General features: G+C 45.6%; 1 protein-coding gene across 10 annotated transcripts in view; it reads left to right on the top strand.

Annotated features, from left to right (window-relative positions):
- The window catches only part of RASAL2 (RAS protein activator like 2), a 150,650-nt gene that overhangs the window by 38,957 nt on the left and 85,284 nt on the right, over positions 1-26,409 (top strand). For 5 of the 10 annotated variants that reach the window (XM_072342607.1, XM_072342605.1, XM_072342606.1 and 2 more), the window contains exon 1: positions 7,882-8,752. The exons of the other annotated variants lie outside the window; for them this stretch is intronic. In XM_072342607.1, coding sequence (XP_072198708.1) covers positions 8,155-8,752 — 598 coding nt within the window. In that variant the 5' untranslated portion in view covers positions 7,882-8,154. Of the gene's footprint in view, positions 1-7,881; positions 8,753-26,409 lie in introns of those variants that run through there. 10 annotated transcript variants of the gene reach the window in all.

Raw genomic sequence — 26,409 nt, 5'->3', positions numbered from 1 at the left:
TGCTTGCTTGTTTTTAGTGACAAAACGAATAAATACAAGCCCTGAAATATACTCACAACGTTGTTTGCTTATTTGCACATTGAGAGTGGGTGGGAGAAGAGAGTATTTTATTGAAACTCTCCCATGAACTTGGTCACTGCTGGGTGTTGGTAGGTAATCTCACTGGCCTGGCTGTAATACATGCTGCAGGCAATTAATGGCTTTCTTTTGAAGCCTCCTCTGCTTGGTGTGATGGCTACAATATGCTACAATAATGCTACAATAGTAGCATCTTGTGTGATGGCTACAATAGTAGCATCCTGAAGTGGCAAGTATACAGTCAGATAGCTGTGTATGTAAAGAGTGTTTCAGAAATATCACCCCAAGAAGCTAAGCAAGAGCATAAGGTGTAACTTTTCCTATTCTTTCAATTAATCCCACGGCCTTTTGGAACCTGGAAGAGAGGTCATCTCTGGGCAGAAAGATGATTCTAATGCTGGCAGACCTCGCTTGGGATATGATGGCATATGTGTGAATCCTTTCTCACAGTACCCAGTTCTTTCCTTTAGTCCCTTAGATGTGTGCATCTGTCACAGTTTTGTTCCATAAATAGGCTCTAAGAGACATTTCCTTCCATCCTTCCATCTACCTTTCATTCTGTCCTCCCATCCTCCTCATTCTCTCTTCAAAGCCTGATGTTACCCCATATCTTTCTCCTTTTTAGGAGTGCCTCTTTGGTACTCTGCTGTCAAACACAATTTCTATGAGGTGTGCTTCACGTTGCTGCTAGTGCCAAGATCCCAGCACTGGTATATCTTCATGTCCACACTTTCATAGGATCATGGGATGGCTTGGATTGGAAGGGACCACAAGGATCATCAAATTCCAACCCCCTTGCCACAGGCAGGGTTGCCAGCAGCTAGATCAGCTTGCTCAGGGCCCATTCAAACTGGCCTTGCTCAGCCCTTGGCTTTTGCACTGCTGTTCTCTACAGCCCATGCAAAAGGATGCTTCTGGATAGAAGGCCATTGCCATTGAAGAACTGCTTTATTTTGTTTCATTTCTCCACTTCTTTTTTTTTTTTTTTTCCTCTTCCTTCTTGTTTATAATACGATGAAAGTTTAATGTGAAACTCATGCACAGCTCTGATTTACTATCAATTGTTGCACTCTAGCTTGCTGATTTTAATATATCATCTGGAAGGGCTATGATTTGGGTGTCATATGAAAGGTCTGTGATTTGGTGGTCAGTCTGACAGGCGCACCACCTTTTTCCTTCCCTTGTCCTCAGTCAAGCTATATTTGGATGCTAAAGCTGGTAGGTCCTAGTTTGTTTGGTTTTTTTTGCAGTGGTCTGCACTGAGGGTGTGGTCCTTGACAGGTATGTAAAAATAAAGGGTGAAAAGCTTGAATATATGTCTGCTATTTGAGCACAGTTACCAGGGCTGTTGTTGAGATGTTCGTGCATTAGCGTGCCTAAATAATGTGATTACTTTTCCTCTTAGCTGCGTTAAGGCTGCACTTAGTTTGATTCATGCTGTGGCAGCATTGAGCAGTGCTGTGATCTAATAAAAAGGTTGCAAGAATAATCTTTTTTCTTTAATGTTGACAAAAATCCTAAACACTTCAATTCTGCAAGAACTGGGGGATGGGAAGGTAAATTTGCTTGTTGAAAAGCAACACCATTAAAAAGGTGAATCAGTGGGTTGCTTATGGTGTTAAGGGGATGTTAAGCCCTACCTGTAGGCTTGAAGAAGTGGATGTCAGAGAGAGGATAAGAATGGTTGGTTTGTTTGTTTGGAAAAGTCAAAAGATGGACCTGCAAAAATTATCAGTGAAGTTGGTTAATGCTCTTGTCTTCCTGAAATTCAGCATCAGTAGCTGAGAAGGATTTCCTCTTCGCTTTAAACCCTGTGGGTGTCAGTGGCTTCCCAGCATGGCACATGGATAAGCCCAGAGGAGCCAACCCTGCAGGACAGCTGTCACCCACTGCTAAGGATTTCAGCCTTGTCCACTCTGGAGACCTGTAGCTGCAGCTCTGTAAATTAGAGGCAAGTGCTGCCAGTCAATGCCAATAGATCTTCTTTCTCTTCTTACTGTGCTGTGGAATAGTTGCCAGTATTTGCCTTCAGGTTATATGTTTGTTTATTTGCACTAGTACGTGTTTCCAAAATACGTGGCTGGCTTGGGGTGCTGTTGCTCACAGCTGTGTGTGGGCTTGCTATGCCTCTACGTGCGCTTGGCTGGCATCTACAGGTACGTTTTTATGGCCCTAGAATCTTGGCACATGCTTTGTTTTGTCGACAACAAAGAAGATTGCTAGTGAAATTAGAATCTGGCATCACCATTCTACAGGTTTATTCTTGATGTACTGAAATGGGATTTTCTTACTAACCTGCCACTGATCCAGAATCCAGCATCTTAGAAATCTGTATTATCAGACTCTGCTCAATTGTCGGAGCTGTAGCTGCTTCTCATGCTGATCATGAGAACAGCATGGAAAAAGGAAGGCAGGAAACTTTGAACTGGGGAGATTAGTAGAATCATAGAATGCCTTGAGTTGAAAAGTACCACAGTGGATGATCAATCTAGTTACAACCCCCTGCTATGTGCAGGGTCACCAACCAGCAGACCAGGCTGCCCAGAGCCACATCCAGCCTGGCCTTGAATGCTTTCAGGGATGGGGCATCCACAGCCTCTTTGGGCAACCTGTTCCAGTGTGTCACCACCCTCTGGTTGAAAAACTTTCTCCTAAGTTTGTATCAGCAGGGTAGTGGCAGATGTTTTGCCAGGAGGTTAGAGGGTAGAGGTGTTCAGAGCCTTTTCACTACCTTCAGAAAGCAGAACCCCCTCCCTCCCCACCATGCAGATTTGAGTTGGTGGATATCCATCTTTTGCTGTAGTGAAGCATGGAAGTGTCACAGCAGATCATGAGAAATAGTTGCTGTCTGGCATGTAGATGTGCCAGTGTTGCTGTTTAGCTCATTTGTAGATGCACTGTGTTCTCAGTGTAATGCTACGGAGGGCATCCTTTGTTTTTGGGACAGGTGAGCTTCCTGCAGAGTCACTGAGGCACATTCCCAGCTCAGAGCTTTGTTTTTGGGAGCTCCTATTTGGACTCAGTAAACTATCAGTGTTCCTGACATACCAATTCTACTTTCAGCAAGCCTCATTCTTTGAGTCGCCTTAATCCCAAATGATACAAGAGGTACCATTTAATTTGTCCTTTGCATATCTCAGTGCACTAAGCATGAAGCAGTCAGGTGCATGGGTGCGTGCGCTTCTGAGGAGAAGTGATGTTCACCTGCAGGAAATGTTGGTGGAGTGGGGGGGGAAACAGATGCGTGTTGGTGATAGGGGATGGGAAGGGGATGTTAAGTCATTAATTACTAAGCCTTGCATAAACAAAACATAATAGTTTGAAAAGTCTGTAATTTAAGGGGAAGGAAAAATCTTTCATCTTCCACTGCACTGTTTAGCTAAATGTCAAACTGGATCAACTGGAAGAGTTTTGTGATGATTTATGCTTTATATATTGATTACTTCTCTGTGGACAGTGCCTGTGCAGTGAGTGCTGGGCTTGTGTTGAAGGGGAAAGGAGCTAAAGGGATCCAGGCTGAAAAGTCAGGAGTGGCTGACCAGCCCAATCACTTCTAGGGGGCCTGGGGTGGATGCAGGCTGCAATGTGATTCACTTCTCCATGCACTGAAGAACCCATATGTTGGCTGGTAGCTGGGAATGTAACCTGGAGTCTTCTCCAAAGACTTTCTGAACCTCTGTGGTTGTGATTTCAAGGAGAGGACTTGGTTGAGGTCCCAGGTGAGGAGAATGAGCCTTTAGGGATGGCGGTAGGGTTTGCTGCTTTCTCTTCCTGCATTAGAACTCTGCTCTGCCCCCACCTCCCCCTCATGGAAAATGTTGTAGAAAACGAGAAGCTGGTAAGTTAGTTTTCAAAAACTAATTTGAAATGGAGTAGTTCAATCATGGAAGGTTTCAATTCATCTTTTTCTGGGTGTAAGCTGTACTAAAGATGAACCTAAACGTTACGTGTTAGCATGTGCCTTTATTTAAACACAAGGCAGCTTTCTGAGAGAGGCAGCGTTGAAAGTTAGTTTTTGTCATCAGAGACACGTTTTTCCCTCCAGCTGCTTGGCAATGCTGCTTTTGTTTTCAGTGTTGTTATTGTTATTAATTTTTAATTGGCTGCTGGTATTTATTAAACAACGGATAGCGTGAGGGATTTCTGAACTCCATGCAGCAGAGCTGTGTAGGGTTCTTGGAAAGCCGTATGATGGAGAGAGGACTTCCCACGCAGGAGGCCACTGCCAAAGAATTATCTTCATATGCTCAGTGAGAACGTAATGCTGCTTGTGTCAGTTTGCTGTGAAATGTTGTTATAAATTTAGGCAAGATTGTTTACCCAATGTAATGCTAAAGCTGGAATACAGTTATATTTCAGTCTAGCAAATCTGCATTTTTGGCATAAATTACTTAGATATCTAGGAACAGTGAAATATATGCTGTTAAACATGTCAAATCAGATGATTAAATGACTTGATTGTTAGGAAGAAAATAGTAATTTTCTGAAAAGGCTTAATGAATGATGTGGCACAATGATCTGCAAGCATACCGAAGGGGGGGAAAAAAACAACACCTTTCTTGAGGAAAATTGCCAGCCGAGGAGCACGTTTTTATGCAGTAGGTAATAAAAGCAGGAGTATGAGTGAAAATACTCCAGCAAATTGACAAGCTCCTTTCTTCCAGTGCAGTTATTTTTCCCTGCTGGCAGCCGAGTGGGTGGCTCTGCGTGGTTTGTGACTCTGCGGTATGCCAGCAGTCACTGGGCAAGGTGATTGCTTTGTGATAGCTGACCATGCAAATGCTTCCCGAGATAAGCTGCTGCTCTGAAACAACTCGAGCTTTCACATACGGGCTGCGGATCAAGGAGAAAGCAGCTCTGTTACGTGGATTACCTTCTTGCATCTCACATGGTAATGAGATGCTGAAGCCAAGCGAGGCCAGATTTGACTGGCTGATGTTGGGTGAGGATAGATGAAGGCTTTGTTTGGGCCTTGTCTTGGCTGTGTTTGATGTGCAGAAGGAAGAAAGGGTCTGATCTAACTTGGAGCCCAAGCTAAAATATTTGAGTTAACAGTTTAAAAGAATTGTCTTGTTTGTAGACTAAGCAAACTTGTGTGTCAGTGGTTTTACATCAATAACGTGCAAGCCTCACATGCCTTATTTAGAGCTCCTTTGAGAAACACCATTTTGTCCTCTGTGTAGAGCACAGTGAGATCTCTGCTCAGTGAAGGCAGTTACTTTCTTTGATCAAGGTGTGCTCATCTGAGCAGTGGCAACGAGAAATCAAAAATGAAATCGGAAGTCGAAAGTGAAGACCTTTCTGACATTATTTGAACTTAAACTGTGGCTTTGATGTTCTTGAGCTCCTTGTTGAGTGCTTGATGAAGCCTGTCTTATTCTGTGTGCATTCTGTATAGAAGTGCTGCCCAAGCCCTGGCTACACTGATAACACAGATTTAAAGTAGAAGTTCACTCATAAGGGGTTTTGCATGTTGTGACCTGCTGGTCTCTGTATGCTCCCTCTCTGGAGATGGGAGTGATCTGTGTGACAAGGCTGTGAAACAGTCTTACTTTGTGGGTTCCCACAGGGTGAGGATGTGAAGGTGACACAGGATGAGAACGGCCCTGTGATCACCACTGGCTGCATGCAAAGGCCAGCATCCCACCTCAGCTTTCCTTCTGTCCATACTGCTGTGAGCCTGAAGTTCTGCATTAGAATAATGTTGCTATAACTGGTGGTAGACTGCCTGATCCGAGTCACTGATGTTGGTCATGCCCAATCCTCTGGTCTCATAAGTTCTTTCAAGCCCTGTTACAAAACACACGCTTTATGTCAGTGCTCAGCTCAGTGGCTGCTACAAAACATGCTGGAAATCTGCAGCAGACAGATCCTGGGAAGACTTCAGCTACTGCACCAGCTGTCTGTGTTGTCCTCTCCTGCCCTTGTGTGCTCCCAAAAGTTGGTGCAGATGTGCTAGTGGAAACCTTGTGCAAGTCCTGCAGGGCTGACCAGAAACCTACCCCACGTTCTCAGTTTTCTCTGCTGATTGTAGCTTGTGCCATTAGAATGAACCACAGCGTCATCTGTCAGATTTACTTACACTTATTTCTAAAATTCCATAAAGCCTGTTTTACCAGACTGGCTAATTCAAAGCATTTGTTCAAAGCTTTGCTGCTGCTTTTGTGACCACAGGCTCTACAAGAAAACCAAGATTCACTGCTGAAAGAAGTCAGTGACTGAGTAACAGCAGGAATGGCCTAAGTCTGGGTGCTCAACGCTGTCTTTACCTCAGTCCTCAGCACCAAGGACTCCCATGTCTCTGTGGGAAGGAGGAGAAAAACTATCAGTGGTTGGTAAGGGTCAAGTTGGGAATTATTTATAAGACCTCAACACAAGGGACTGAGTCCATGGGACCAGATGAGCTGCACCACTGGGTTTTCAGCACCGTCTGAGATCAACAAACAGAAAAGTGTTTCCTGGTTTGTTTGGAGAGGAGCAAGCAAGTTGGTTTTTTTTCCTGGTGAGTTCTCTGTCTTCTTGTTGTGCTGGGCGCACACAGCCTTGTGCCTCCGAGAGGATCTTTACCCTGTATGGAAACTGCAGCTGAGCTTTTGTTTAGGTATGTGTCACCATTGAGTGCCTGTGTGCTGAGCAGCACAACTTCCAATGGAGAAGGAGAGTCAGCTTCAGTGGTTTTGATGCAGAATTTGTAATGCAGTGTCTCGGTTTCAAATAGCCTCCATGTGGTGACACCCTCTTTGATACACATACAAAAGTAAGGAAGTTTTGCATCTGCAGCTGTCAGGAGTGTACTTTGGCTGATGAATGCTGTCAAAGCTTAAAGGCAGGATCCCATAGTGGGTCAGTTAAGCTTTATTGGTCTGCCAGAGCAGATTATCATTTTATTTAACCAGAGAAGTGGTTTTCATTGTTACTTGATTGCCAAGGGTCTGTCAGCATTTCCATTATAAACCTCCTATTTTCAGGGATTTTAGTAGACTTGAGATTTAAGTGTTCTGGTCTAAAACTTGGCAAGTATGATCCGAGTTCACCAGCAGCTATTTTCTTTATGAGATTTTAAAACAGTCAGCTGTTTCTTAAATTGTAGAGAAGGCGAGGGGATTTTTTTTCCCTTCTCGATTAAGCAGATAGGACTATTTTGTCCACCCTTCTTATTCTAACCAGATGTATGAAAGTAAAGAAAGGGGGGGGGGAAGTGGGGGGAAGGCAGATACTCTCTATCGTGTTCTGTTGGCTGGAGGATAATGCCTCAAGGCTTTCCCAACCTCTGCTCCAGTGCAGGATGGTTGAAGTCCCACCCACCCGCTGCTCTTTCTCCTCCCCTTTACTTATTTGCCTTTGGTGTATTTACACTCTCACTATATTAAGTTGCAGCATTCCTTCTCCTCACTCCATTCCTCGCCTTTGCTCTGTGAAGCTTCCAGCACCTAATTGTGATGACTCTTGAGTATTTTACTCCTCTCTAAAAGGAAACTCTGGGGTGATGCGAGGTACTCGTGGTAAATATAAACTCTAAGGATTGCCTTTATGTTGCGTCTTGCTCTATTTGATGTACATTGCTACTTGACTGAAGAACATAATGTGCATGCTCCTCAGCAGAACATTGCGATTTTAACACTTTTTTGGGGACTTTGCTGTCACCCTTAAACTGTGACTCTATTTTCACATTTTTTTTTTTCTCCTTTGTTTAACCAAATCTTTAATGTCTACCAAAAAAAAAAGTGAAGTGTGATTGGTGCAGATCAGCACTGTGGGTTTTCATGGCTGGGCTCTTTTAGTCATTTCCTGAGAGCTCGGTGCAGAGCTGCAACAATGCAGGAAGCAGCAGCAGGCGTAGCGAGGCTGAGCGTATGGTTGGAGAGCAGCTTGCTGTAGGTGAGGGCTTGTCCTCCTTGCTGAGATGTAGGAATTGCTGGGATTGATGCTCAGGCTCTTCAGGAAGAACCTCTGCTATCCTTCAGTCACAGCAGTGAAGATGATTTGGGCATTAAAATGCTGAGCTGGGAACTATAGCTATGTGACTCCTGAGTGATGAGGGATGCAAGTTAAGATCTGGAATTCAAGAGCTGGAAGATGAGTGCTTTTAAAAAATATTACAGTCTCTCTCCCAGGACCTTTAGAAGGTCTTTGTCAGAACAGGATGCTGGCACTGCTGCCTTGAAGGACTATCATTGGTACCACCAAATAAGAAGCAAGAAGGTGAGCAAACAAACAGCTTTGGAACCAGAGGAAGCACTTGGAGCGTACAGGTGGCAAACGCATCCCCGTCTTCCTTGGAGGATGAGCAAAAGAGCACACTCTGGCAGCCTTAGAGGGGAAGGTAACGATTCGAGTCTTGTCAAGAGTTCTGCAAGCATGGATGCTACCAGCGCCGAGGATCTCCACCAAGACCCAACGGAGATGCTCCTCCAGGCAAGGACCAGATCACTGCGGGTTCCCTTCAACCGCTCCCTGTCCGAACCCGTGCCGCACTCTGCAAACAGGAATGCCAAGCCCTTTCTGCAGGCAGTACGCTCTGTGGATTGTGAGCAGCACGGCTATTTCGTCCGTGGCATCTTCTCAACTCTCTCAAGTGGCTTTTCAAAGATAATGAATCGAAGAGGGGAGCAGCTCCCCAGTGAGGCACTGGAGGAGTGTAAAGCAGACAATAAGCAAACTGACCCATGCGAAGGTAATAGACTCTGTTATGTTATGTTCTGTTTGTGTTACAGGTGTGTATAGTTACTTTACAGGTCGTGTCATAGTTGTTTGAACCGGTGTTGAACTTTGCTGTTTGTTAACATAAGATTTGCAACCTTCTGCTGTTCTGCCTTAATTAAAGAAAAAGATGGGGGTGGGGGGATGGGGAAGACCTTTCCTGATAGAGAAGTGGTGTGATGTTTTGGCATGCACTTAAAAACCTGAAGGTCCCATTAAAACAGATGCCTCTGGAGGAAGCAGAAGCATTTCTCTCCAAAATGAACTGCGTGTGTGGTGCATACAGTCCTGTGAGCACAGCAGCCTCAGAGGAGTAGTTGTGTGCTGATGGATGTATCAAGCCTGCTACTGTAGATGAAGTACTAGGAGAAGAGAGAGGGAAATAAAGCAGTCTTTTATCCAGTGTGCAAGGCAGTGGAATGGATCTAGTTCCTCATACCAGATTCACAGTTTTGCAGTCAATCAGCTAAATTGATGTCTGCTCTCTGTTAGATGCCAAGGGCGGCAGTGTTACAGAGGTTTAGCCAGCTGGGATTGAGGTCAGTGAGATGCCAGTCTGAGATTCCATTTAAATCTGCCCTGCTGTTAACAGCATTCATCAAGCAGGAAAAAAATATATATATATATATATATGTAATAAAAATGGGAGAAAGGGAGGAATTCTGTTCTCTTGGTCTTTTGTGGAGCTTTCTAGTGGGATGCCAGCCTGATCTGAGTGACCGAGGAGGTGTTGGGGGAGGGGAGCAAAGTTTACGTTTATAATAAACAGAAGCCTTCCTCCTCTCCAAAACCTCTGTGCTTTCCAGAGTCCTCCAGATTATCATATTAAAACCTGGTAACATCTGGACCTACTTGATACTACTGGACAAGCCATCCCTATTCAGAAAAAAGTCAGCTTGCTGTTATTATTTGTCCACACAGGTCAGGGTGATGGTGGTGTTGTTTACAGGCTGTGTTTGGCACTGGGAGCAGCCTTGTTGGTTTAAAATGCAAAACAAGCAGCCATAGAGCAGCAGTGCTGAGGGACTACCTTCATCAGCCTCCTAGGGTTTGTTTGAAGTCGCTGCATACGTTCATTGCTTTGTATTCTTCCAGTACCTCACTCAGGTGGAATTTGGCTTGTCAGTACTTGTGAAATACATGGGGAAAAAAATGAAGAGACGGTGCTACTTTGCTTCTGAATGCATCTTGTTAAGGGGTTGGTTTGGCTCCTCCTGTTTGAGACCTCCTGAGAAGCTGTTATTACTGCAGGCTGGTCTGTTGTTTTGGACAGTTGGTTTGGTCTCTGCCACCATGTATATGTCAGCAAGCTATTTTGGGAAGGTGTTCTATATGACAGAAGCATTTTGGATTAAACACTTGCAGTCTTTAAAGAACAGAGCATGCTGTAGTTCCTTTTTCACACTGTTCTGGTGCTCTTTTGGAAAAAGTGGTTCTCTAATCATTCCTAAATGCTGTCGGTCAGCTAGGTTGTTGGGGTGCTCATGGAAAGTAAAGGGCAGAAAAGGGTTATCTGTGAGAAGCCACCGCACTGTAAATGTGTTGGTTGTGGGAAGGCTTTTGGGGTTAGCTCGGACAGAGGGTTCAGGCTCCAAATGGTTTTACAGAGGGACTCTCAGTTCAGGAACTGAGAAACAACAATGGGACTCGAGATTAAAAGTCAAACTGTCTCAGGGGAGGAAGTCATAGCCAGGAAGGTGCTTGGGGAAACAAGGTTATGCCGTCATCACCTGCAGAGCTGCCTCAAACAGGCCCTGCTCTGAGAGGGTTTGCCTCTGTTCTTCAAGCAAACAGCAGCTGAGGTTTGAGAGAACTCATTCACCCCATAAGACATGCTGCTGTGTGGGTTATATAGTCATGGGACAGCTAATCCCCTGTCATGGGATGTGTTCTTCCTGAAGGAAGCTTGAGTTTGTGGGGCCTGTGGTCTCAGACTGCCTTAGCCACCCTGTGGACTGGTGGCAAACTGGGGAGTTCTGGGGGCTCAGGGCTGGGTCTGAGGGGAGAACCTGCAGGCAGAAGCAGGAAGAATAACCTGTATGCTATGTTCTTCACCTGCAGCCTGGGTGCTCAGAAGTACTGAGCTCTTCTACCAAACACCACACAGGCTTAGTTCTGTGGGGCAGATTGTCCACAAGAAGTGCTGTTGCTTGGGTGGGCTGAAGGCATCTTCCCATGCCTGCAGTTCTGTGAAAGGAAAAATGCAAGAAAACTGATTGCTTTCCTGTATGGGAGGCAGAATTTGGGAATCCTCAGGCTGACAAAGCTTGCAGTCTGCCCAGACTTGTGACTTGCCAACAGATAGTGTGAGACACAGGGCTTCTCCAAAGTATGCAAGCAGCGTAGCTTGGAAAAGCTTGATCAAAAGTCTCCCAGGAAACATCTGTTTGGAGGAGGAGAAATGCTGTCCAAGGAGAACCCTTCACATGCTGCTGAATGCCCAGTCTGAGCAGCATGCTTTGGCATTGAACCAGAAGAACCTGAAGGCATGCTTTCTGTCGCCTGTCCAAGGAGCCAAGCCCTTTACTTACCCGCTTCATTACAAGCATTTCTACTTTCTACTGAGATAGTTACAGATTATCAACTCTGTAAAAGAAATTGAAAACTTCCTTCTAAAGCATGCCTGTCCTCTTGCATTCTGCTTTAGCTCTGTGCCAGAACTGCAAAGGCTGGGACCTCTGCGTTGCTGCTTTGCTACTGAACTTTGTAAACCTGGGGAAGAACATCTCCCTTTTGCAAGGAATGGTTACCTCCTGAAAGGGGTCTGGTTGCTTTTTTGGCAGCTTGAATAGGGAAGTGGGATTTGAAAAAAAAAATATATATATATATGGATAAATATTTTCCACTTGGTCTCACAGTCTAGGAAGCGTGTTCAGACACTGCTTCATCTCTTCTTGGCTGCACATTCCCCTCCTGGGGAATGAAAGGATGCTGAACCTGGGGAGAGCTGCTCCTCGGGGCTTTGCTGTGGTATGGGGCACCCTGCTGCCCATCTTATAGTAACTGTGTAGGGAAGGAGCTATGCAGATAGCTCAGAGCCTTGGACCTGAGGGTTGTCAGTGAGCTGTTGCTCTCTATTTTATTTCTATGTATTGCCAATGACCCTTTAACGACCCTAAAGCTGTTAAGAGTGGATTTGTGAGCAGCTTCACAGATAACGTTTATTTCGCGTTCGTTCCTTCTTATCTGGATCTCAGGGCAGTGCAGGTTTAATTGGAGATTGATGACAAAATGATTCTTCAGTAGAATCAATTATCTGTATCTCGGCTTGTGGGAGGGTTTCTTGTATTTGATGTGCATTTGGCTTCCCATGGGCACTGTGTTGTTAAGACTTTTATAATGATGCTTCCTGCAGAATTATTTCCTTTGCTTTTTTCACTTGTATGATGATATGTTTCTTCAGTCTTATCGCTTTGATGTCATGCTTTAATTCATTTTGGAGGGGTTCTTGTGCCTAGAGTTGGAGAGCATAGTCTGTATCCTTGCTTTTCTGGAGTTGTTCTTTTTTTATATAACTCTCAAGAGTTACTCAAGCTTGGTGCTCTTCATTAAGATCTCTACAGTCTAGAGTCATTAAATTCCACGCTTTTATCTTCCCTTATAAAGTGGCTTAGAGAGAACCTGTATTTTCACACTTGTAACTTGGTTGAAAGCCAAGGTGTTCCATTTTTGTCAACGATTCCCAACATGAGAAACTGCATGAAATAGGAATTCAGTATTTATTGCTCACTGGGGCAGCTTTTCTGTTTTCAAGTTTTTAGAAGCACTTTCTCGTTTTAGAAGTGCTTCTACTGACTCATGTTCCTCCACCCCCGAATCTCTTTCCCTATTAAGTAGTTTATTTTGGTGGGGTTTTTATTAGGGAACTTTTACACAATTAAGCTTGTGCTGTAATATGTCCATTTAAGTGCCGTGTAAATGTCAGTTTATCTATGTTCCCATGTGTTTTGTTGCATGCTTTAGTCTTTATGTTTAAAGCCATTAACCTTTAATTGGCAGAACAGATTCAGAACATCACAGAGGGGTGAGGCACTCAAGGGAGCATTCCTGGCACTTTGCAGCTTTGAATGCTACTTCACCACTGTTCCCAAGTGGTTTTGATCTCGACCCAAGCCTGGTTCATCACGAGCACCGTATCGTTTACTGTGGGTGATAGGCTAACGCTATGCAGATGAATGTTTATGGTCATACGGAAAATAATTAGCGGCAATATCTGAGGCTAATAAAGTTTCTCATCTGGTGCTAATTATGCTTAATAAAGGGTGTCTCTAAGCAGGTAGTAGCACTCATTTCAGCTTTGACTGTTGATTTCTCATTCTTTTTAATGCCAGACCGTTCTTTTCTGAAGCCAAAACTTAACGTCCGCTGGAATGAATGAGGACATTTGTATTTGTGGGAGCTATTTTCTGACTCATGAAATCATGATGGGGGAATGGCAGAGTCTCACATTCCAGGTTGCTTTTTTTTGTTGCTTTTGTGGTCTGTGGGACTGCCAGGGTGTTGTAGCTTGTGTGCAGAGCAGGCTGACAGCTGGCGCTTGCAATATTATCTCTGATTACCTCGATAATCAGAAATTATCGCATGGGAATTAATTATCTGTGGAAGGGGTAATTTCTGTCCTAGAGACGTCTAGTCCTCTGGATTTCCTTTTCAGGGAGGTAGGGCTTGCTTGCTTAGAAACAGTCAAGGAGTGGGAGTATGGGGATTTGGAGAAAGGGCTCTCAGAGAAGTTAAGGGTTTGGTGGGAGAATCTTTGCCTTTGGTAACGGGACAGACAGGGCCTCGAGGAAGTGGCTGGAAGAGGAAGAAGTCTCTGCTTTCCAGAGGAGGAGCTGTGTCTGGGCTCGGAGTCTTCAGCAAAACTTCATGTTTCACCCATTGATTCTCTCAGAAGAGAAATGCGAGCCTGGGGCAGGAGCAGCTCACATCTCAGCACCTGCCGCAGACCCTGCAGCCTCTCCTTGCCTTTCCCCCAAGCATCCAGGCATAGGGAGCATGCTGAAGACACTGGAGAGAAACACTGTTTTCTTAAAATTCTGTATTCTTCTTAAAGATGGATCTAAAATGCCCCTAAGTGCTTTGAAAGGGGAACTATATCCCATGGCTCCATGGGGAGCTCTGAGGTTCTGCAGTCCTAGAAATAGGAGCCTTAACTCTCAGAGACATTTGGATTCTGTGGCTGGAGGGTAAGTTCTGTTGAGGAGAAATTGTCCTCAGGCAAAGCTCCCTGCTTTGCCTTTCTATAGCTGCTGCCTGTAATGGAGCTTGGCATGATATGAGAATTGCCAGTGTGCCTGAACAACCAGAGCTTCCATTTGGGTTTGTTATTTTAAGAAAAGAAAGGGTCAACATGCCTAGGAAGTATTCATTTTAGGCCTTTGCTTCGTTTCTCCAAGTAGTGGAATACATTAGTAGTGCTAACAGCGCCTGATTAGGACTCAAAGCAATGGCATGGCATGTTAGATGTAAACAAACATGCACAAGATTCTGTGCCCTTATTTATAGCGTTACTTGATTGCTTGTTCTAACTAATTAATTAGCGTTATTTACCCTTCTGCTTTCTGTACTGGTACTCTGTGTAGTTATTCAAAAGGCTCTTTAGACTCTTCTAGAATAAATACTTCATAGTCCTGTAAAACATCACTTGTTTTGGAGGAAGCTGTTTACATAAATAACAAGCTAATGCACGAACCTCTTGACATGTTAGCATTGAAACCAACTGTCCCCCGTGTGGTTTTGTTCTTACATGAGGGAGGCTGAAGGTAGACATCTGGTGCTTTGTGGGCAGGAGAGTTCCATGCAGGCTGCTGGTTTGAGTGGGATTAAAAAATGCTGTGTACAGAGAAGGTGAAAAGAAATCACTGAAATAATGAGTTTTTCAAAGAAGCTTATGTTTAGAGAGCAGACATTCTCTGCCTTTATTCCCCGCGGGGAATCTGCTGTTCTTTTTAATGGATACATTTGGTATAGGAGCATCCCTCTCAAAAACTGCCATGTGAAAGGTGACACGGAAAGGGGCTGGGTTCTTAATAGCACATGAGAGCAGGTAGTGAGCAAGTGCATTTCTCCAGTTCAAATGCATGCAAGTCTCTTAGCTGTTGCAGACACTGATGGTGTCTATTGGCTTGAGAAGCAGGGGGTGAAAGCTATGCGTTGGTTTACTGTCTCTTTGCTTTGAGTGAGGCTTGAATCTCATTCTTGAGACTTTGCAAAGCTCTCAGGTTCTCCTCTTCCTCCTTCTGTTCTCAATGCAAACAAATCCCTCTTTTTAGAAGGTGACATGCAGGGAGCTGCGCTGAGTCCAGTGGAAGTGGTGAGCAGGCCTAGTCCTTAATTTTATGTCTCACTTTAGCTGGTTTTATATGGCTTGTAGGAACAGAAGGGCTTTCCTGCGTTACGTCTTCAAAATACTCGTGGAGGTAATCTTAAAATCTTCCGAGGTTATCGTGCATGGTTGTGATGATGGTAGGGTCAGACTTATTCTTGCATCTCATTCTTCCTCAGCATTGACTTTAGGTTGCGGTGTTCTTCCCATTGTGTCCACGATTTATGATCCTTTTTCATAGGAAAAGTGCAGGCCCTTTTCATGTAGTCACTTCTGGGAATGATTCTCCTCTAACAGCCTGTGAGTGACAGGGATGCTCTGACATGTGGTTTTGATGAATTACTGCGGAAACATCTGCCAGCTTTTGATCCTTGCCACGTGTTTGCATCCTCCTCATGGCTTCCATCAGCTCTGGCTGCACTGGTACCTAAGAAATGGTTTTGTCACGACTCTGAATGAATCTTCAGACCGGGGTTGCTGAGCTCTGTGTTAGTGCAGGCCTCTGGCTGTGCTGCTGTGGCCATAGGTTTCCTGTCAGCCCAACTGTATCCTGATTAAAAACACAAGCATGGTTTCAGCCACCAACGTCTTGCAATGACAGTCCTTTCCTTTGTGTGGCTTCCTGTTGATCTGCTGAGCCTTCGTATAATCAGAACAGAGGTGAAGTTTTGGGAAAAAAATGGTAGAGAACTGCAATAAGCACCCTGAACCAGCTGCGAGGGAGCTATGTGGTCTGTCTGTTCTGTCTGTTGGCTTTCACACTTGTGACCACGACTTCCCCCCCGGCCATGTGTCACTGTCACGTGCAGGGCTGGCTCCTTCTCACCACCCTGTGAGATGAGCAGAGTGAGGAGCCCTTCCATCCAGAGGGCTCGTGGAATGTGCATGGCATGCAGGGAAGGATTGCTTTCCCATTATGCTGACCTGGGCTGAGAGGTGTTGTTAAGCATTAGGAGATTCATGGATCTATCACTACTATCACTCCAGAAGAGTATGGGGGGTAGTACTATATATAACCCATGTGGAAAGGGCAAACCAATCAGTATCAGTAAAATGCTGTGCAGTTTTCTTCCTCTTGGTGCCAGAGAGACAAGTCCCATATGCGTCTCATACCAGGTGGGTGCCCTGCTTATGAGCTCCTCAGGTGATCATTAGGTGCACAAGTGGGCATCCCTGCCTCCAACTCAGCTCTGCCCCATCTGATGCAGTGCTTGTGACTCCTTTTCCACCTCTTCATGCAGATGTGTGGCTGCTGCAGCCCTGTTATAGCTGTACCAACGAGGTAATTCCAGCAGCTAGGAGCACCCCACAGGCAGCCACAGAACCTGCCCAAGGAGCTGTATGTGATGAGAGGTTGTTACCTAATGCATGGATATGCTCTAGAGCTGCAGAAGGGAAGACATTCTTTCCAGGAAAGAGATATGTATTTCTTTCTTCATTGTAAGGTTTCTTCTGAACTTTCCATGAATGCCACATGCTTATGACCAGAAGTGAAGGCCCGTATGTGTGATTTCTCTAATTGAGAAACTGATGTTTGTGCTGCACCCCCGAACAATGTTGTTGTGTGTGTATGCAGTGCTTTGAATGTTGTGAGTACAACAGCTCAGCTGCATGGTACGGCCTTTGTGCCCAGACCTCCCCCAGCTTTGTGCTCACACTGTAGCAGCTGTCATTTCTACCTCCAGGCTTATGTGTCTCCAATATGCTGAGACAAAAAGAGACAAAGTCTACAGACAGAAGGCGAGGTGGGTCCAGCTGGTGCACTGATGGTATTTGATTCAAATTGCTTGTGCTCAATGGGGGATTGCGTGTTCGTTTAGATGCAGGTGTATTTATTTTAATGGCAGTCCTCCAGGTAGGCATGCTGTGTGTGAACAGACCCCGTCCTCAGAAATGAAAGCTGCAAATGCAAGAGGAGGAAAAAAAGTTGTATCAAAGGACTTGTGACTTAGCAGGTCACACGTTTCTGAGTTGTCAAATGCATGGAGGGAAAATGTGACAGCACAGAGCCTGTCCCCAGTAGCCCTGCCTGAATTAAAAACACACATAGCAATCTCTGCTCTGAATAGCTCCTGCATGGCTGTGTAATTTGAAAGAGAAATGCTTTCAGGGTGATGATGGGTTTTGTCTACATCTGTAAAGTCTCATTTGTCTGCAGATGCCCAGCAGCCTTCGCTTTGTTTATTCAAAGATGAGCAAACATGAAACTGAATGTTCTTTTCAGTGATTGGTGGAGATCAATGTGAAAAATGTTGGTCCTTATGATATATATATATATATATATATGTATGTATGTGCATGTATGTGTGTTGGGCAGGGTTTGCAGGGTGGGTTGCTCCTAAACGTACAGCTTGACTCCTTAAACACAGAGGATTTGCAAAGAGGCAGTTGTACCTCAGGGACAGTGGAGTGTGGTCACTGATGGATAAAATGAAATTCCTGCTTGCATTTTAATGGACTTAAATCACATGAGACTTTAGGCTTATTATTTCTTCTTTTTCATTATGGTGTCTAGTTGCTCCAGGGCTGGCAAAACTGGGTAACAAAATGTCATTTTTTGTTATTGAAGAGGATTTTACACAGCAAAGGAGTGTGCATTATCATCGTTAGTCACTGCCAGCAGAACAAACAGTACTGCTCTGTGGATGTGGCGGGGAAAGCAGAGCTCCAAGTTTTTGGCAAACTGAGTAGAAAGGAGGAAATGAGCAAGATGCCATGCATGGTTTTTATCACCAGAGGTTTGCAAAAATAAGTTAGACATCCGTTGGGGGCTGGGGATGGGGTACCATGCTGCTCCAGGGATGTGCAGGCAGTGCAGCCTGCCCGCAGCTGCCTTAATGCTCCCAGCAAAGAGAGCTGTGCCCCAGCCTGCACTCCTTGGTTGTCTGTGAAGGGTGTTCAGATGTGCTGGGAGCACTCTGGCTTCATGCTGCCAGCCTGAGGTCTGCCTGCCTGCCTCACCTGCGGGAGGAGCGGTGGGCAGTTAACATGCCAAGCTCTTTTATAATATGATAGAAGATATTGGCGCTCGGGTTTCTGCCCCCTATTTTCTTTTGTTATATCACTAAGTGGATGTTTGTGTCTGTTTATGCTCTCATTCCGTGAGTGTTTTGAAATCTCATTGTACTCGGTGGTGGAAAATTGGCTGCCTGGTAAAGGCATGTTAAGGACAGCTATCTACAGTAGCTGGAAGGAAATGCTTCTCAAGGTATTGTCCGAGTTGGTTCTCGCAGAGTCCCTGGGGAATGTGAACTTTCCTTACCTTCTCCACCCATCTTCTGGCAGCAGGGAGAATTCCTAGTATTGCTGTTTAAAAAGAAATGAGGAGGGTAAATCCACGCTGCTCTGTAATTGTTTCCCCACAGAAGTGCTATGGATTTCAGCAGTAACTCATAAAGCGCTCTGTTGATCATTCACACTGGGGAATCCCACAAAGCAGTGAAGTGAAGCAGATCTCCAAACTGGATGAAAACCATCACGTTCAAGTAGAAATTCCCTTTGCCCTCCCAGTCTGGTCGGATTTGCTGTTACAAAATGCAGTTGCACAGCAGGGCAGCTAATTAGATGTTATCAGGACTGTTTTGGAGAGGTTGTGACCTATAAATTTCTGTTTAGTGTTGCTGTAGGAAAGAAGTTTTTTACTCACTCGGCCTCCTTCAAGGATTTTGGGGATGAGCAGCAGCAGTTTTACCCTGCTAAAAGGGGATTTGTCATGGGGGCTTTGGGATGCCTGTTTAGAAAACATTTGGGGAAGAGTGCATATTTGTGCTGAAGTGCTCAGCATCAGGGAAATGAGCAGCCAGAGACTGAGTTCTTGCTTGCTGGGTGTGTTGCAGGCACTGGGGATGGAACAGGAGTGATGTGGGCACTGTGATGGGAGCTTTGGCAGGAGGATGTGGGGTTCCCTTTCCCTTTGGGCAGCCTATCCTGCCTAAGAGAGAAGGAACATGTTACAAGGAGGGAAAACCCAGTGGGCCTAAGAATACCTGAAATACTGCACCCCAGCTACAGATCCCCTTTAATTAGCCAGACAGTCATCAAAGGGTGCATTAATCACACTCCTTTGCATTTCCAGCAGCACAGTAAACCTGCTCCACCTGCTTTGGTGCTGTCAGGATCTCTGCTCCCAGCACCAAGGTGTCCCACTGAGTTGCCTGCACCAGCACCTCCCCTGGCACCTGCAGCTTCTCTGCTCTGGCATTGCTATTTCTCCTGCTGCTGCTTCTCTGCTGCTTTCCTCCAGCGTGACCTAGAGGAGACAAGAAGAAATTATCCTCCACCAAATTGCTTGTGACTTCATGATGCTGAACCAAAGTGGATTTTTATCCCAGTGCCAGCTTTTCCTCCACAGAAACAGATTCAGTTCCTGGATTGATTTACAAGGGGAAGCTGGCCTCAAACACTTGCGTACAACGTACAAGTGAAAAGATGGAGAAAGAGGTGGCACATATTATTCCTCTCTGTACTGGGTGAACTGTGGAATTCAGATGCTTTGCAATAGATTCAGTGCTGTGCTGACAGTTTGAGCATTCAGAGCTCATAGGGTTGGAAGGCCATCCTGCTGAGGGCTTTGTGATGATTATTTTTTCCTCATTGCTCTTTTCTCCCATCACAAAAACCACAGCCACGTAGAGGCTGGTTTTGCAGACCACAGAGGCTGGGCTTCTGCAGAGGTGTTATTAAGAGAAGGAACTTCAGCAATCCTGATACTGCTTTGAGAAATCAGTTTTTGTGCTGAGATAGTTTGGATCAGTGGCAATGGATGAATGGATGCCTCATTTTTGTTTCTTCTGAAGGAAAGCTGAAGGCTGTGTGGCATAACACAGTCTGCATGTGGGAGGCAGTAAGACTGCATTTGTTTCCAGTTACTCCACTTGAACTTATGTGGTTGCTCTCTTACCACCTTGTGTGTGCCCGTGGTTTATCTTTGTCTTTGCAGCAGTGCTCCTCTGCCTTTTCTCTTCCAACACCAACTCCTCTTTGCCTGCCAGAAGGAGGCTAAAGGCCTGAAGTTGGGCAGTGAGTGTCTGCTGGTTGGTGCTTTGCTGGCAAGGGTGGGGAACAAAGCTGTCTGTATGGGCAGAATGGGCTTTTTCCAAACTCCGCATGCTGCCTGTGCTCACATGTGTGCCTAGCTTTGACCACAGGTACATTATAATCCTGTGCAACCAAAAAATAAGCAGGAACTGAAAAGTCTTTGCTTTTAAATTGGTTTTCCTTTTTCAATTGCTTTGTTTTTCCAAAGCTGCCTTGGGCCAAGTCCTTTTTAGGTTCAGAATGCTTCTCCTCAGCCTCCTTCCTGCACTGCTGTGGGCCGGCTGCAAGGAATAAAGATGCAAAAGCAACCAGAGCAGACTGCTTGCTGCTGGAGAGACTGTGAGGTGGAGATTAGGGTGGGTGAGAGTAAGCATTGCAGACAGAAGAACGGGGGAAGGGTGTTGAGCTGGTTAAGAAAAAGATCTTACATTAATTAAGAGGAGAAACTGCAGATTTTTTTTCCTCCCAAGAATAATTAACTTTTCTGCTGTTCTTCATTTCCCACTTCCTAAAGCTCTCACGAAAGCTTCTCCTTGCTTTAGGGAGAAGTGTCACTTGAGAATCTTCTCAGAACTTGGCAGCTTGGTAATAAGGGCATGTAATCTTTTATAATCCTCTCTTCAGGTTTGTAATATCCATTTCTGTTTTGAGGTTCCAAAGTGTTTTTGTAGGCCAAGTGGGATTTAACTGAGAGAAACGCGCGCTTAATATTCAGGAGCAAAGCCTCCTGGTCCTGGACAAAGAATAGGCACTGAATGAGAAGGAAGGAAAACCTGCTCAGTATTGCAGGCAGGGTCATGCCGATGGCTTTGAGTGGCCACAGGAGGTTTGCAGGCCTGACTACCCTGGGAACCAAGCTTTTTTTCCACAGAGCACAGCTTCTCTGAAGGTGATGTCATGGGAGTGCCCAAGCCCTACAAGGAGCTGTCTGTCTGCAGGCTGGGCTGAGCTCAGAGCATACCTGCATGTATCATAAGGTTCCCACCAGGATCACGTTGTGTTTCCTGGTGCCGCCCATTGGTGCGAGTCGATGACCACGTGCTTTGGGGTCCTGGCATGGATCCATCTGAGAAGATGCTAACTTGTCTCAGCACACACATCATCCATGCTGTCGCTCACAAACCTGGTGTGATGTATGAGAAAAGGAGCAGAGGGGAGAGGCAAGGCTTAATTACCCTTTGCAAGGTTAGTGATCGGCTGTGCGGAGTGTAAGAGGCTTAGAGCAGCTCAGCACTGTTCAAGCTAATTGGCAGCTTTAAACTGCTATTAAGAGCTTCCACACCTTTTGCACAGTGACAGCAAACTGGTGCAGCTTTCTGCTTTCTAATCAGAATTACCCAACCAGACCAATTTTAGCTTTATGCCTAATTTTGCTTTTGCTGCTAGCTCCTTAACTCTCAATTTTAGGACTTTGCAAACTGTTGGCGCACTCAGCATCTGCTAGCTGAACAACTCATAAGATTATAAAACTTGTGGTTTCTTTTTTGGAACATCTCCATGATCTTTTTTTTCCTTCATAAGAGGAAAATCTCAGTGAAATCTCAGATCTCATGGTTGTGTCCTCGTGGCCAAACTGCATTTGTGCTCTAGGGCTTGTGCTGAGGCTCTGGTGCTGGGGAAACTGTCATTAGGGGCTGAAGGCAGTGTCACTGTGGTAGTGCAGGTTTGGGGAACGTTTGGTTTTGAGCTGTGTGTGTGATGGTGGAAGGAGAGTGGAAATCTTGGCTTGTCACTTAGTGTATGCCCAGCCCCAGTGTGAAAATTACCAAGCTTTTGATAAGCAAAGTGGTGATGTCACCAACATAGGGCAGATGTTCTGACTGGGGAGTGAGAAAATCAGCTGGCTGGGAGCTTGGCTGGGTGAGCCAGCCTGCTGCATCTCTGCAAACAAGTCACAGTGCAGGAGTGAGGGGGTAGGAGTGATGTCAACAAAAGGAGATACAGTGAGAACTCATCCGTCTGGAGGATGCTGTACCATCCTGGGGTTTTTCTTTGTTGCAAAGGAGACAGCCCTCGGCTGGCTCTTAGCTTCCTTAGGTGTTCACTGTGCCTGATCACTGCCACTCAATAAAGGAGTAGCAGAAAGTTAATGGGATACCACTGCAGGATTGGCTAATGCTAAAAGTTAATCCTTCTAGATCTTGTAAAGAATTCGTGCCAAATGTGTTGGAATGTGAGAAAGTCATGGTGCTGATCATAAGTTCTGCCAGTTCCTAAAATACCTTTTTTCATCTGCTTAAACCTTTTACAGTTTTATTCTGCATAAAATGGATTTTCCAGGTAGTGCTTTGGCTGTACCCATTTGGTGGGAGAGCTTTCGTGATCCCTGAAATCTGGTGGTTTTGCTAAGCTTTCCTTGCCTCCTACCTCTTGATATTAGGTTTCCATAGAAGAATTTGTGCACTGCTACATGCAGCTGCTGGAGGAGAGCAACTGCGTTGAGCTCAATCAAGGGCTTGCCTGTGTACTCAAGGTTGCTGCACGCAGCTATTAAATATAACAGAGAATTCACACTGGATGTTTCCTTCTAAATAACATCCTACACAAACAGCGTGCTTCTCCTCCTAAAGGTCTGCTCCTGCTTTCTGCACTTAAAATAACCCTTCCTTCACTGCAGAGGCCTTCCACCTGCTGTGAAAATGTAGGTGGTGCTTCACTGTGTCAAAGCTGTGCTACAGTGACAGAGATGGGGAAGTGAGCCATGCTCCATCTCACGGTAACTAAGATGTTTCCTAGAAAACCTGCAGCTGCCCATGTTTTGATTTCAAGTGAATTGACCAAACCATGTTTCATTTCTCTAACGTGTCCTGGTCATCTCTCTGTTCGTGTTGTAATTCAGAGGAGCGGTCGCCCCTTGGTGCCTCGTGTTTTCTTTTGCTCAGTAGCACCTGAGTCTCTGGTTTAGCACACACAGCATGTGCTGATTTCTTTTGTAATTGTGCATGGTTAGTCACAAGTATTGTGTTTCTGGTGAGGACCTCATGGTGGCTGTCTGCTTGCTGATGAGCAGCCCTGCCTTCTCCCAGTTCAGTCTCTACCATTAGATGGGAAGGTACATGCGGTCTGCTTGAGTCACCAGCATGACCCTGAGGCATCACTTCAAGCTAGGAGTCAAGCTTGGTGAAATAGGAAGTGCAAATAAATACATGCAGCTTTTGTTTACAGGAGATAAAGCGGAATTGCCTGGTTGTGCCTTTCCTAGCAGCCCTCAGTGCGTGCCATGAGGTTGCCTGTCCCCTTGCACTGAGTAGGGCTGCTCTGGGGCCTGGCCTTGTTCTCAAATTCTCTGCTTTAGATCCAGACCCTGCAAACCTTCATCTGATGTTGTGTAACAGTCTGAAATAGTCACAGATACACACAGTTATACGTCACATAACTTTGCTGTTTATTTTGACTTGCTTTGGTAACTCCTTCTGTAGAAATCCTGCCTTCCTACCAAGTGTAGGTTTAAGGAACATAACACGTTGAGACACAGCATGCTTCCCTTCCTGCCATATCTCTCCATTGAATCACTACCTTCATCCCCTTCTAGAGATGGGACAGGCTCAGTTAGAGCCTCTTAATTGTTCCTTGTCTGTCAGGAAGCTTCACATCAGTAGCAATTGAAGCTTCATCTCCTGTTCAGCAGCCTGATAAACATCCCTGCTGATGATTATTCAACTTGAGCTGCCTGCCCATGTGGATCTGTGTGGGTCTGAGTCCTGTTCTCAGACATGAGCATTCACCTACTGCTCTCTTGAGTCCTGTCTCTATGGCAAGTACATAAACCATCATGGAAACACTGACACTGGGTGGGTAGACCTGTTGTCAGGAGGTGTTAAGGCTCCTTCTAATCTTCCGTGCATTTAACCTTGGCTGCTCCATTAGTTACTCAGCTGCTTGGCAGCTCCGTGCTGGAAACATGAGGAGCAGAATATGGACCCTAATAAAGTCGATGAACATTTGGCAAGTACTTCAGTAAGCCCTCGGTTTCACCACAGGAAGAGCTTGGCTCAGAAAAGGGGTTTTGACTCATGCCGGGGGTGCTCTTGTCATCGCTGGGATGGAGGTTTGCTTTTCTGTGTTTATTGATAGCAGGAAGAACGCTTTTTGGCAAAAGAGCCCAAAGATGTGAATGATGTCATTTTGTTGCTTTTAGTGTAGATTTTTGGCCTGGTTTTTGCAAATTCTGTCTTTTTTTTTTTTACTTCTGAAGAGAAGATGCCCCCCTTCTGGTGGTGGCAGAGCTGCTGGGGGCTCAATGCTGTTGGAATGTTTGACATAGCTCAGAAATAATTCTCTGATCCTGCCCGTTGACTGCACTTTGGGAAGCATTCTCTACTTGTTGAATGCATTTGGAGATGGCGTTGTTGTTGTTGCGTCGTTGCAGTGGAAGATTCAGAAACATTCCCATCCGATAGCACCAGTACTGCTCCCTGCACTGCCATCAGCTTTCATAAATTGCCTTATCCCTCTCTGCAGGATCAGCCTGGCACTGGCTCCTTCTTTCCATCTTCTTCTCCCAGCACCAATCAGCACCTCTTTGATACACAGTTGCGGTGTGACTGTTCCTTCCCCCCCCCCCCCCCCAGTTTTTTCTTTTTTTCTTTACAAACTCTGTAGTTAATAATAAGGTACAAGTTGTCGTTTGGCTGAGAGAATGGGAGCTTTGTGGATATTTATAACATGCCTAATGGCATTTCAGAGCCCTGAGGAAAAACGGCACAGTTTCAGCTCTTCAGCTGTGTCGGATGTGGCAGGCGGGCAGCAGTGCTGCTTGGTTCAGCAGAGAGCAGGGACAGAGAAGGGGATTTCTTTCAAGCTGTTATTTAATTGATATTAGCATTTGAAGGCACGTGAGGCGTGATCTTTCATCCTGTGTGTAGTCTAACTGATACTGCCTTCCTTGAATGTGCCTTTGTAGTGTTGCAGAAGGAGAAGGGTTGCATCAGATCTGAGCAACGCATCTCTCAGCAGTGCTTGCACACCCAGGTGCGTGGCTGCATGAACCCCTCCCACCCAAACATCTGCAGACCCAGAGCTCTCAGGTGCTCCTCCTGCATCTCTTCTAGTACACTCATCAGTGAGTTGTCCTGCAACATCCAAGCTTGTATGAACCAATAATGTCATATGAGATGAAAGAGAATGACCCCAAGGTGAGAAATGGCAGCTTTGATAAGGATATAATGAGGGTGGTGAGACATTGGCACAGGTTGCCCAGAGAGGTGCTGGTGCCCCATCCCTGCAGACAGCCAAGGTCAGGCTGGATGGGCTGTGAGCACTGATGGAGCTGTGGGTGTCCCTGTGCAGTTCAGGGAGTGGGACCAGATGGCCTTAAAGGGTCCCTTCCAACTCAAACAATCCCACACTTTTCAACCTTTCCCTGAAGCAATCCCGGATACATGTGGGCTTCTTGCTGTTACCTCCCTTTAGTGATCCCATCAGTGCTGCTAAATCAGTCTTATGGGGCATTAGTGGCAGAGATTGGTGTGTTTGCATTCACAGTAGGGCCAAGAATATAAAGTGAAAACCAAAGATGAAGAACGCCGGAAAACAAAATGGGGTTTGTGAAGCAACCAAGCGTGTATGTGATACTGTGCAAAGTCCCCAAGAGTTTCAGTCTGAACTTGAAAAGTATTTCAGAGTAAGGTTTGAAGCTACAGCTGTTGGCGGAGATAGGCTGCTGGGCAGGGAAGGATTGAAATAGGGTAGGGAGGCTGCTAGGTATGAGTGCATTGAAGCTTGTGGTTGTTGCAGGCAGCTTCCTTATGCATTCAGCTCCCTGTGGGTTGCAAGATGGGCTGCCAGTATCAGAGAGGGGAGAGGACTGGAGGTACTCAATGCTTTGGACAGCCATTTACCATCAGTCCCTGCTCTGCTGGGGAAGGCAGCCTTGGTCAACCTTTAGGGGCTCCAAGCTATGTCCTGGCATGCGTTCGGAAGGTTGCTAACACACAAGATATTAAGGTTGTGGCGTGCTCCAGCAGTGACTGACAGCTCCAGACACCGAGGTGGCACACTGTGCTGCCAGCAGTCTGCAGAACGCTCCTGCAGCACTGCCAGCCCGCTTGGCAGGGAGCCGAGGCTGGCCTGCTGCACCTCATGACTCAGTGAAGTCCGGGAGCTGTTATTGCAGTTGGAAGAAGCCATTCTGTTCTTTAATCCTTCTGTGCAGCCCATTGATCGATTGGACGGATTGGTGCCAAAGCCTCTAGTTAGTAGAAATTATAATGTAAAAGTCTTTCTGGGGCTGGGCAAGCCGTATGTGTAGTAGACTGTGTGCTGGTGGT

Source organism: Excalfactoria chinensis, chromosome 8, assembly GCF_039878825.1.
Source record: "Excalfactoria chinensis isolate bCotChi1 chromosome 8, bCotChi1.hap2, whole genome shotgun sequence".
NCBI classification, from domain to species: domain Eukaryota; kingdom Metazoa; phylum Chordata; class Aves; order Galliformes; family Phasianidae; genus Excalfactoria; species Excalfactoria chinensis.
This window is presented reverse-complemented; position numbering and strand designations above follow the sequence as displayed.